At 58.1% G+C, this 12,467-nt stretch overlaps 1 protein-coding gene across 1 annotated transcript; it reads left to right on the forward strand.

The window, feature by feature from the left end:
• The first annotated feature begins 254 nt into the window (after window positions 1-254).
• Window positions 255-11,483, forward strand: TBX22 (T-box transcription factor 22). Its single transcript, XM_039912437.1, has 8 exons — window positions 255-558; window positions 825-972; window positions 1,946-2,047; window positions 2,649-2,823; window positions 3,985-4,149; window positions 4,236-4,300; window positions 5,359-5,444; window positions 10,972-11,483. Exons 1-8 carry the CDS (start codon window positions 402-404, stop codon window positions 11,481-11,483), a joined length of 1,410 nt encoding a protein of 469 aa, XP_039768371.1. The 5' UTR covers window positions 255-401.
• Window positions 11,484-12,467: the final 984 nt, after the last annotated feature.

A 12,467-nucleotide genomic window follows, 5' to 3' on the forward strand; every position in this document is an offset into this window, starting at 1 on the left:
GGTCCCCGGGTCGGGGGGGAAGAAGCGGGGGGCGGGGCCGGTCCCGACAGTTCTCCCAGGCCAACGGCGGCGGCGGCGGCTGCATCGGGGGGCTCCCTCCGAGGCCCCTCCGCAGGACCCGCGCCCCCATCGGAGCGGCCGGGGTGGGGGGCTCGGCCGGGCCGGACCCTCGGATCCGCTCCCGGGGCCCTGCGGGGCCTAGCGCGGCTTCGCGGCCGGAGCCGGACCAGGAGGAGGCCGAGGCCCGGAGGGCCGTGCAGAGCCACCTGAGTCTTCGGCCCCTCGAAGTCGGGCTGCGACCACCGCCGCCGGCTTTCTCCGCTGCCCCCCATCCCCGCACCCCTTTTCCCGCCGAGGACCGGGCCGGGCCTCGTCCGGGTGGACCGTAGTCCCCGCAAGCCATGGCCCTGAGCTCCCGCGCCCACGCCTTCTCGGTGGAGGCCCTGGTGGGGAAGGGGAGCAAGAGGAAACTGTCGCAGGAATTGGTGCGGGAACCCGTGCGGGAGCTGGAGCTGGAGGCCCGGCGGGATCACTCGCTGGAGAGCCAAGGCGAGGAAGGTCAGCTCTCCCCTTTCCCGCCACCTCCCTCCCCACGCCAGCCCGAGGGAGGGAGACCCAGGAGGCCTGCCTGCCCTCGTCCCCCACGGGAAAGAAATCAGGCGGAGGCGGGACCCGCAGCGGGATTGGGGCTGGGGGCGGGGAGGAACCCCGGGCCGACCCCGACGGCCTCCCAAAGCCCGGAGCGGGGCGAAAGCCAGGGAGAGGGAGAGCCGCCAACTGGGGTGACCCCTCCTCCAGCCTCACGCCCCACTCCCTCCTCGCAGAGGAGAGACCCAAGGCGGAGGACTCGACGGCCGCGGTGGCCAGCGGCGGCGAGGAGCGGGAGGACATTCAGGTGGAGCTGCAGGGGTCGGAGCTGTGGAAGCGCTTCTACGAGATCGGGACCGAAATGATCATCACCAAAGCGGGCAGGTGAGCTCCCGACGGCCGGGGACACACACAGACACACAGAAACACACCTCCGGCGCTTAGAACAGTGCTTGGCACATAGTAAGCGCTTAACAAATACCGGTGTTATTATTATCGTTATTCTTAGTATTACCTCTACACACACAGGCACATCCCCCGCCTCCCCTACTAATGCAAGCCCTTCCACGCACACACAAGGGGCGTCCAGTTCTGGGACGGGGCTGTGGGAGCCGGAATTCGTCCGGGAAGAGTCCGGTCCAGAAAGTCGTCCAGCAAAGACCGCCGTGGCCCTTAGGGCCCGAGGGTCTCCCACCCGGATAAAATCTGCATAGGCCAAACTCATTCATTCGTAAATCCCTTCAATAGTATGTATTGAGCGCTTACTATGTGCAGAGCACTGGACTAAGCGCTTGGAATTCGGCAACAGATAGAGACCATCCCTGCGCATTAACGGACTCACAGTCTAAACGGGGGAGGCAGCAAAGCAAAACAGAGCAAAACAAAACAAGGCTATATCATCAAGATCAATAGAATCAAGGAGATATACGCCTCATTAACAAAATAAATAGGGTAATAAATAATCTATACAAATAAGCACAGTGCTGAGCGGAGGAGAAGGGGGAAGAGCGGGGGGGGGGGGAAGAGGAGGGGAGGAGGAGCAGAGGGAAAGGGAGGCTCAGTCTAGGAAGGCCTCCTGGAGGAGGTGAGCTCTCAGTAGGGTTTTGAAGAGGGTTCGCAGGTACACACACGGACACGTGCTCTTAAAGTCAGGCAAGGACGCAGACTTACACCCTTCTACAAAGATATACACTCAGTAATAATAATTAATAACGATGATGGTATTTGTTAAGCGCTTACTATGTGCAAAGCACTGTTCTAAGCGCTGGGGGAGGTATGCACACGCATCTCCACCACCCTCCGCTGGGCGGGGGGTCCGCTCTGATTCCCTCCTCCCCACGACGCCCCGACCCCGCAGAAGGATGTTCCCGTCGGTGCGGGTGCGGGTGAAGGGCCTGGACCCCGGGAAGCAGTACTGCATCGCCATTGACGTGGTGCCGGTGGACTCCAAGCGCTACAGGTACCGGGACTCCCTCCCACCGGGCCCTGCCCCGCCGCCGCGAGTCAGAAGGACCTGGGTTCTGATCCCGACCCCGCCACCTCTCTGCTGTGGGACCTCGGGCGCGGCTTTTCACTTCTCAGTTCCTTCATCTGGGGATTAAAACTGGGAGCCCCACAGGGAGACAAGGGCTATAGCCAACCGAATTATCTTGTACCTACCCAAGGGCTCAGCACGGCGCCTGGCACATAGTAAGCGTTTAACAAATATCGCTTTAAAATAAAAAAAACCACACCACTAGGTTATCGCACCTGCTGCTGGGGACAGACACCATATCACGATGGTGAAACAGGGTATTCGCTCTGACCCTCGACCCAAAAGAGAAAGCCTGACCCCTCACCCTCCTTAAGCGACATCATTTATTCAATAGTATTTACTGAGCGCTTAGTATGTGCAGAGCACTGTACTAAGCGCTTGGAATGTACAGGCGCCGGGCCCGTTCTGCACCCCCTGTCTGGCTGGCGGCCCCTCCCGCCTCTTCCCCTCTCCCCTTCCCCTCCCCGTCCCGCTCCCCTCCTCGCAGGTCCGTGTAGCACAGCAGCCCCCGCCCCCGCACGCGCAGGTACGTCTATCACAGCTCGCAGTGGATGGTGGCGGGGAACACCGACCACTCGAGCATCACCCCGCGACTCTACCTGCATCCCGACTCGCCCTGCTCCGGGGAGACCTGGGCCCGACAGGTCATCAGCTTCGACCGCGTCAAGCTCACCAACAACGAGATGGACGACAAAGGCCATGTAGGTGTGGACGCCCCTCCGCCTCCGGGGAGGGAACGGGGGACCCCGAGATTCCCGCCCTCGCCCCCGGCCAGGATTCCCCGGGCTGGGCACCGCGTGATGATGATGGCATTTGTTAAGCGCTTACTGTGTGCCGAGCACTGTTCTAAGCGCTGGGGGGGGGGGGGAGGGGGAGATAAGATAATCAGGTTGTCCCACGTGGGGTCACAGTCTTAATCCTCATTTTACAGATGAGGTCACTGAGGTACAGAGAAGTTGAGCGACTTACCCAAGGTCACACAGCTGACAAGTGGCGGAGCGGAATTAGAACCCACGACCTCTGACTCCCAAACCCGGGCTCTTTCCACTAAGCCACGTTGCTTCTCTACCGTGGGCACCGTGCGATGGTCTTTCTCCACGCGGGCACCATGCGGGAGGATAACGTGCGGGGGTGGGTGGTTCTCCACGAGCGGTCAGAACGACAGAAAGTCTGAGCTGCCCCTCGGTGCAGAGGGGCAGTGGTGTAGACGGTGACCCGTAATTGGGCAGGGATTGTCTCTATCTGTTGCCCAATTGTCCATTCCAAACGCTTAGAACAGTGCTCTGCACATAGTAAGCGCTCAATAAATACGATTGAATGAATGAATGCAGGGAAGCAGCGGGGCTTAGTTGGAAAGAGCCCCGGTTTGGGAGTCAGAGGACTTGGGTTCTAATTCCGGCTCTGCCCCTTGTCTGCTGGGTGACCTTAGGCAAGCCGCTTCACTTCTCTGTGCCTCAGTTACCTCATCTGTAAACTGGGGATTGAGACTGTGAGCCCCACCTGATGACCCTGTATCTACCCCAGCGCTTAGAACAGTGCCTGGCGCATAGTAAGCGCTTCACAAATATTCCTGTATTGTACTTTCCAAGGGCTTAGTACAGTGCCCGGCTCTCACTAAATAGGATTGAATGAATGAACGAACAAATTTGGTTCTGTTTTGCTCTGCTGTCTGTCTCCCCGGTTTAGACTGTGAGCCCGTCCTTGGGCAGGGATGGTCTCTACCTGTTGCCGCACTGTACCTTCCAAGCGCTTAGTCCAGTGCTCTGCTTAGTCCAGTAAGCGCTCAATAAATACGATTGAATGAATGGATGAATAATAATAATAATTATTATTCGCCCGGCTGCCCGTGCGCCCGCTTTCAGATCATCCTCCAGTCCATGCACAAATACAAGCCCCGTGTGCACGTCATCGCCCAGGACCGGCGCTTCGACTGCTCCCAGGCCCAGGCCCTGCCGGCCCAGGGTGTCAAAACCTTCTCCTTCCAGGAGACCGAGTTCACCACGGTCACGGCCTACCAGAACCAGCAGGCAAGTCCGTGCCGGCGGCGGGGAGGGGGCGCGGGGTCCGGGGGGGCGGCCGGAGAGGAGCTTCACTCCACCTCCCTCTCCCCCAGATCACCAAACTGAAGATCGACAGGAACCCTTTCGCCAAGGGGTTCAGGGACCCCGGGAGGAACAGGTAGATGCGGGGCTCCGGGGGGGCCTTGGATTCCCTCGGCCCGGGCGGGGGGAGAGGCAGCGGGGTCTGCTGTGTGACCTTGGACCCCTAGAGCCCGGGCCTAGGAGTCAGAAGATCAAGGGGTCTCATCCCGACCCCGCCACTCGTCTGCGGTGTGACTCTGGGCAAGTCACTTCACTTGCCCATCCCCTTGATTCTATTTATTGCTACTGTTTTCGTCTGTCTCCCCCGATTAGACTGTAAACCCGTCAGAGGGCAGGGACTGTCTCTATCTTTTACCGATTTGTACATTCTAAGCCCTTAGTACAGTGCTCTGCACATAGTAAGCGCTCAATAAATATTATTGTATGAATGAATGAACTTCTTTGGGCCTCAGTTACCTCACCTGGAAAATAATAATTATAACAATAATAATAACGATGGTGATATTTGTTTAGCGTTTACTATGTGCAGAGCACCGTTCTAAGCGCTGGCGGAGATGCAGGGTCATCAGGTTGTCCCACGTGAGGCTCACAGTCTTCATCCCCATTTTACAGATGAGGCAACTGAGGCACAGAGAAGTTAAGTGACTTGCCCACAGAACTGAGACTGTGAGCCCCACGAGGGACAGGGACTGTGTCCAACCCGATTTGCTTATATTTATTCAATAGTATTTATTGAGCGCTTACTATGTGCAGAGCACTCTACTAAGCGTTTTGAATGTACAATTCGGCAACAGATAGAGACAATCCCTGCCCACTGACGGGTTTATATCCACCCCAGCGCCCAGTACAGTGCCTGGCACGTAGTTAAGCGCTTAACAATTATCATAATAATTATAATTATTACTTCTCTGGGCCTCCGTAACCTCATCTGTAAAATGGGGATGGAGACTGTGAGCCCCAAGAGGGACAGGGACGGTGTCCAATGCGATTTGCTCGTATCCACCCCAGCGCTGAGTACAGGCCTGGCCCATAGTAAGCGCTTAATATATACCATGATAAACGGGAAGGCGGTTCAAAATTCCCCTCAATTCCCCACTCCTCCCCGCCAACGTTCTCCGCTGTGTTCGAGCCCAGAGGCGTGCTGGACGGAATGATGGACGGTTATCCGTGGAGACCCCACCTCTCTCTGGACTTCAAACCCTTCGGCGCTGACCCGTCAGGTGAGCTCCGTCCCCCTGCATCTCCCCCTCCTCTTTCTCGGGATCCGGGAATTTCTTCCGGCAGCCTCTCCCGGGCCCGCAGCCTTCCGGAGGACGGGAGTTGGGAGTTCTCTCCCTGGGTTCCCTGCCGAGCGGTTCCAACCGTTGAGCAAGTGGGAAGGCTACGGCAGTCAGAAGGTCGCGGGTTCTAATCCCGCCTCCGCCACTCGTCTGCTACGTGGCCTTGGGTAAATCGCTTGGCTTCTCTGTGCCTCAGTTGCCTCATCTGTAAAATGGGGATTCAGACTGTGAGCCCTCCGTGGGACAGGGACTATGTCCAACCCGATCTGCTCCTATCCACCCCAGCGCTTAGTATACTGCCTGGCCCATAGTAAGCGCTTAACGAATACCATCATTAATAGCAGCGTGGCTCAGTGGAAAGAGCGCGGGCTTGGGAGTCAGAGGTCATGGGTTCGAATCCCGGCTCTGCCACTTGTCAGCTGTGTGACTGTGGGCAAGTCACTTGACTTCTCTGGGCCTCATTTCCCTCGTCTGTAAAATGGGGATTAACTGTGAGCCTCACGTGGGACAATCTGATTACCCTGTATCTCCCTCAGCGCTTAGAACAGTGCTCTGCACATAGTAAGCGCTTAACAAATACCAACATTATTATTACTCTGCCTTCGTGGTGCTCCGGAGCGTTGGAGAACGCTCCCGAAGCGCGACGTTGGAAGCGGGAAACGCTTCCGGGCTTTTTTCCCTTTGACAACTGGCAGTGAATGGAAGGTGCCAAGAAGGAGGGCGGAGGGAGCCGAATTCCCCGGGGGTTTCCACCGGATTGTCTGGAAAACAGGAGCTGGGGAGTGTTGCCCCGTTCCCAGCCCAGGGGTCCGGAGCGCGGGGCCGGTGGGATCAGTCGGAGCCGAAATTTGGACGCCTCGTCCGGGGACAGCACTCTGCGGGGAGCGTCTTAGTGAGGGAGGTCATCCTCATCAGGGGACAGAGTCCTGTAGGAGCATCTTATTCGGGGAGAGCACTTTTTCCGGGGACAGTATCTCGCTTGAGTGCCCGGTCCGGGGACAGCATCCTGTGGAAGCGGCTTATCCGGGTAGAGCAGCCCGCGGGAGCGTCGGGTCCGGAGTTAGAGTCCGCTTTATCCGGTCACATCGTCTTGCGTGAAAGCCCGGTGCGGGATCAGCGTCCTGTGGGAACGCTTTATCCGGGGACACCATCTTTCATTCGTTCAGTCGTATTCACTGAGCGCCTACCGGGTGCAGAGCACTGTATTAAGCGCTTGGAAGAACTAGATTCGGGGCCAGCGTCCGGCGGGAGCGTCTTATCTCGAGAAGCAGCGTGGCTTAGTGGAAAGAGTCCGGGCTTGGGAGTCAGAGGTCGTGAGCTCTAATTTCGACTCCATCACTTAGCTGTGTGATTTTGGGCGAGTCACTTCACTTCACTGTTCCCTCATCTGTAAAATGGGGATGAAGACTGTGAGCCCCACGTGGGGCAACCTGATCACCTTGTATTCCCCCCCCGGCGCTTAGAACAGCGCTTCACACATAGCAAGCGCTTAACCAATGCCACTATCATCGTTATCCGGGAGAGCGCCCTGCGGGTCACTCAGGGTTTCATTCCCGGTGTCCCCCTGCTGCAGCGCCGAGCGACTCCACCCCACTCTAGCGTGGGGCTTCTCGGGGGAATCGGACGGGAGCGCAGGAAGAAATTCTGATCCGTCTTAATTATGTTGGTGTTTGTTAAGCAATTACTATGTGCCGAGCACCGTTCTAAGCGCTGGGTTAGACACAGGGGAATCAGGTTGTCCCACGTGGGGCTCACAGTCTTCATCCCCATTTTACAGATGAGGGAACTGAGGCACCGAGAAGTTAAGTGACTTGCCCAAAGTCACCCAGCTGACAAGTGGCCGAGCCGGGATTCGAACCCATGATCTCTGACTCCAAAGCCCGTGCTCTTTCCACTGAGCCACGCTGCTTCCCCCTTAATTCCGATCGCCACCTCCCTGCTTTGCTGGCCAGTCCGCAGGCAGGCTAGGTCCACGCTCGGGCCCACAGGATCCGGTTGACGGCCCACGCGGTGCACCCGGGAAAGGTCCGGCAACTTCTCAGGAGGGCGTCTGGTTTTCTCTTAAACTCTCCTTCCCCCTCCGAGGGAATGTTCCTGCGGTGCTTTTGGCTTTTCGTCTTCCAGAGACCTCAAGGATCACTTAGGGAAGCAGCGTGGCTCAGTGGAAAGAGCTTGGGCTTCGGAGTCAGAGGGCATAGGTTCGACTCCGGGCTCTGCCACTTGTGAGCTGTGTGACTGTGGGCAAGTCACTTCACTTCTCTGGGCCTCGGTTACCTCATCTGTAAAATGGGGATTAACTGTGAGCCTCCCGTGGGACGACCTGTTGACCCTGTATCTACCCCAGCGCTTAGAACAGCGCTCGGCACGTAGTAAGCGCTTAACAAATACCGACATTATTATTAGACTGAACGGTTGGGGAGAGGGCCACGTTCCGGCCCAAGCTCCTTGGCCCGGTGCGCCTTTGAGGAGGAGGGGCCCGAATGGATCCCCTTTCTGCAGTCTTTTGCAGTCAGTCAATCAGGGACCCGAATAAGATGGGCTTTCGTGAGTCAGCTGAGGTTGAGGCATTTATGAACCGCGCCATGGGTAGCCCGTGTTCTGCAAACAATCAAGCATTCGGTCGTGAAGCAGCGTGGTCTATTCATTCATTTATTCAGTCGTATTTATTGAGCGCTTACTCTGTGCAGAGCACTGGACTAAGCGCTTGGAATGGACAATTGGGCAACAGATAGAGACAATCCCTGCCCAACAACGGGCTCACAGTCTAAAAGGGGAGACAGACAACAAAACAAAACAACTAGTCAGGTCTAGTTGATGGACCTTGGGCCTGGGAGTCAGAAGGGCCTGAGTTCTAATCCCGATCCGCCACTTACCTACTATGTGACCTGGAGCAAGTCATTTCACTTCTCTGGGGCTCTCAATTCCCTAATCTGTAAAACGGGGATTGAGAGGGTGAGCCCTGTGCGGGACGGGGACTGTGTCCAGCCTGTCTCCACCCCAGCATTTAACACAGTGCCTGGCATAGAATAAGTGCTTAACAAATACCATAGAAAGATCAATCAATTGTATTTACTGAGCGTTTACTCTGTGCAGAGCCCTGTACTAAGCTCTTGGGAGAGTATAATATAAACTGAGTTGGTAGATACTTTCCCTGTCCACAATAAGCTTAGAGGGACTGTAAATAGTCGGTGACTTGGGCGAGCGCCTCAGAGTTAGTCTCAACCGAATATGGTTTCTCAAGAGGACAGGAGTCCGTCCTGCTCTGACCCCTAATCGCCGTATAAAGCGATGGAGCGAGACCTGTGCGGCCTATAGCGCGCCTCGCTTTCAGCGCTGGAGGGAGGGCAGAAGCTACTGAAGCGGCGCCGAACGCCCCCAACCCCCTGCAAAAAGGTAGAGACGCCAAGGATTTTCCCCAAGAAATCCCACAGTGGCCAGAAGCAGCGTGGCTCAGTGCAAAGAGCCCGGGCTTGGGAGTCAGAGGTCATGGGTTCAAATCCCGGCTCCGCCACTTGTCAGCTGTGTGACTTTGGGCAAGTCACTTCACTTCTCCGAGCCTCACTTCCCTCACCTGTAAAATGGGGATGAAGACTGTGAGCCCCACGTGGGACAAGCTGATCACCTTGTATCCTCCCCAGCGCTTGACCATAGTAAGCGCTCAACAAGAGCCATCATCATCATCATCATCAGAAGTAGCTACAACCAGAGCGTGGGTTAGAGGTGATTGTTTAAGGGGGAAATATTTTCGTTCTTTGTTTATTATAGTATTTATTAAGCGCTTACTATGTGCCCAGGGTAGATACAAGTTTTTCAGGTTGGCACAGTCCATGTCCCACTTAGGGCTCACAGTTTTCATCCCCATTTTAAAGATAAGGGAAGTGAGGCACAGAGAAGTGAAGCGATTTGGCCAAGGTCACATAGCAGGCAAGTGGTGGAGCCGACTCCCAGGTCCGTGCTCTATCCACTAGGCGAGGTTGTTTCTCTAGCCCCACCCCAATTAGATCACCTCAATTAGAAACGCCGTTTCTTCCACGCCCTTGGTGAGCGGCCAACCGACTTCTGCCCAGCCCCCTCCTAAATGGAGCCAACGTGGAACCCCCCATTCCCAGCCCCACGACGCGCCATTCTCCCCCAGGACCCTCGACGCCCCCCAGCCCGAGGCCCGGATCGCGTTCTCTGAGAAAGGGGAGGATTCCCCAGGCCTGAAAATCGCATGCCTGGACCCGAATTTTTGACTGCAAGAGTTTCTACCCGATTGTCGGGGCTGAGGAAAACTCCTGGCCTTAAAGAAGAAAGACAGATCTCTCTATTTGTTGCTGAACTATACTTTCCAAGCGCCTAATACAGTGCTCTGCGCACAGTAAGCGCTCAATAAATATGCCTGAAGGAGAGGAAACTCAGCTTAAAGCAGCCGGAGGGCTACGAGCCATTTGGCGAGGGCCCCGGCCAAACCAGCCCCCCTCACTTCTACGGTAATGATGAAAACATCTTGTGACTTCGTCTATGCCTTTTGTTTTTCCAAAGCGTTTTCCTTTTATCCTCACCGAAACCCCGAGGGGCAGGGAAAAGCGCTACTCTCCACGGCCCCTTCATTTCCCCCCTTTCCCCCGATCCTCCCTCATTTTACAGATAGGGAGATGGAGGCTCAGAGAGTTCACCCAGGGGCCCAGGGGCAGGACGGGGACTAGATGCCCGTGGGGTAGGGAGAGCCTTGCAGGTAGGCAACCTCAGGCTCCGAGGGGTCGGGTGCCTTCCCCGAGGTCACCCAGAGGGCCAGGGCCTGGGCCGGGACTGTCGCTGACGTTGCTGTCCTCCTCGTCCTTCTCGTCCTCCTCTTCCTCCTCCTCCTCCTTCTCCTCTTCCTCCTCCTTTCTCCTCTTTCTCCTCCTCCTCCTTCTCCTCTTCCTCCTTCTCCTCTTCCTCCTCCTTTCTCCTCTTCCTCCTCTTTCTCCTTCCTCCTTCTCTTCCTCGTCCTCCTTCTCTTCCTTCTCCTCCTCTTTCTCCTTCCTCCTTCTCTTCCTCGTCCTCCTTCTCTTCCTTCTCCTCCTCTTCTCCTCCTCCTCCTCGTCTTCCTCCTTCCCCTCCTCCTCCTTCTCCCTCCTTCTCCTCCTCCTCTTCCTCCTCCTCGTCCTTCTCCTCCTCCTCGTCTTCCTCCTTCCCCTCCTCCTCCTTCTCCCTCCTTCTCCTCCTCCTCTTCCTCCTCCTCCTTCTCCTTCTCTTCCCCCTCCTCCTTCTCCTTCTCTTCCCCCTCCTCCTCCTCGTCCTTCTCCTCCTCCTCGTCCTCCTCTTCCTCTTCATCCCCCTTCTCCTCCTCGTCCTCCTTCTCCTCTTCGTCCTTCTCCTCTTCCTTCTTTTTCTTTCTCCTCCTCCCCCCTTCTCCTCCTTGTGCATCCTCCTCCTCCATCCTCCTCCTCCATCCTGCATCCTCGCCCTCCCCTCCCTCCCGGTCCTGCTCTTCCCTTGGCAGGGGGAAGCGGTCCTCCTTCTCCGGGCCCCTCCAGCGACGGCTCGCCCTCTCCGCTGGCCTCCCTGCGCTCGCCCTCCTGCTCGCCTCCCGCCTTCGCCCTGCCTTCCGGCAAGCTGGGCCTGGCCTGCCCCGACGGCTACGTGCCCGGCGGACCCCTGCCCCTGTGCTACAACCTCTGCCCGGCCGGTCCGCTGCTCCCGCCGCCGGCCCTGGCCCCGGCTGGCCCGGACGAGCCGAGCCCCGCCGCGCCGTCCGCCTTCCCGCTGGACCTGGCCGGGGTCCCTCCCGCGCTGGACCTCGCCGCCTTCAAAGCCGCCCCGGCCCCGGCCCGGGGGACCCTCGGCTGCCTGGCCCACCCCCCTCTCGGCCTCTATTGCTACGGCTTCCCGGCGCCCCCGACTCTGCTGGGAGCCTCCAGTCCCTTCAGGCCGCACGGCCTTCTCCCCGGGCCCTGGCCAGACGGCCGGGGCCACCTGGCTCACTGGCCGGCCACCATGAGCCACTGCCTCTAGGACCGGCCGCTCTTTTCCTCTCCCCGTGCCCCCCCCCCCCCGTCCACTTGGGCCGGAGGTACCACGGGCCGACGCTCCCCCATCCCCACCCCCGCTGTCCCCCTACCCGGCCCTGGGAATTATTATTATTATTATCGTGGTATTTGTCACTACGTGCCAAGCTCTGTTCTAAGCGCTGGGGGAGATACACAGGTCGTCCCACGGGGGGCTCACGGTTTTAATCCCCATTCCACAGATGTGGTCACTGAGGCCCAGAGAAGTGAAGCGGCTTGTCCCAGGTCACGCAGCAGGCGAGAGGCGGAGCCGGGATTAGGACCCGCGTCCTCTGACTCCCGAGCCCCTGCTCCTTCCACGAAGCCACGCTGCTTCTCGGTGTCCCGGCTTCTCATTCATTCAGTCGTATTTATTGAGCGCTTCCTATGCGCAGAGCACTGTACTACGCGCTCCAATGCCTTCTGTCCGGGAAGCCGACCCTCAGGGTCCGAGTCGCTCCCCGCATTTGCCTGCTGGGTGACTTGGGGCAAGTCGCTTCACTTCTCTGGGCCTCAGTTCCCTCGTCTGGGAAATGGGGATTAAGACTGTGAGCCCCAAGTGGGACGACCTGATTGCCCTGTACCTACCCCGGCGCCTAGGACAGTGCTTGGCACATAGTTAGCGCTTAACAAATACTATATTACTATTCCTCCGGCCACGCGGCGCCAACCCCACTCCCCGCCCCGCCCGTCCGACTGCTGGAAGCCGCTGGCTGGGGCCGAGTGTCCGCACCCTATCCGGCTGTCCACCCGCTCTGTCCGCAGAGGAGGGAACCGTCGGCCCGGCCTCCTCGAGTGGGATGGAAGCAGAGTCCCCCGGAGGACCCGACCTCCCGCAATGGAAGCTCGGACCTTGGGCCTTTCCTCGCCTGCACCCCCAAAAGCTAAGTCCGGCCCCCCTCCTGCCTACGCCGCCCTTCGCTGCGGCCAACCGGGGGAGAGAACGGGAGGA

Source organism: Ornithorhynchus anatinus, chromosome 6 (genome assembly GCF_004115215.2).
Source record: "Ornithorhynchus anatinus isolate Pmale09 chromosome 6, mOrnAna1.pri.v4, whole genome shotgun sequence".
NCBI lineage: Eukaryota > Metazoa > Chordata > Mammalia > Monotremata > Ornithorhynchidae > Ornithorhynchus > Ornithorhynchus anatinus.

Bases quoted from the DNA above. Each gene is read 5' to 3' on its own strand.
- TBX22 (XM_039912437.1), top strand. From the start codon at position 402: ATGGCCCTGAGCTCCCGCGCCCACGCCTTCTCGGTGGAGGCCCTGGTG. The intron at 559-824 runs GTCAGCTCTCCC...CCCTCCTCGCAG, and splicing joins GGAGAGCCAAGGCGAGGAAG to AGGAGAGACCCAAGGCGGAG. The intron at 4,150-4,235 runs GCAAGTCCGTGC...CCTCTCCCCCAG, and splicing joins CGGCCTACCAGAACCAGCAG to ATCACCAAACTGAAGATCGA.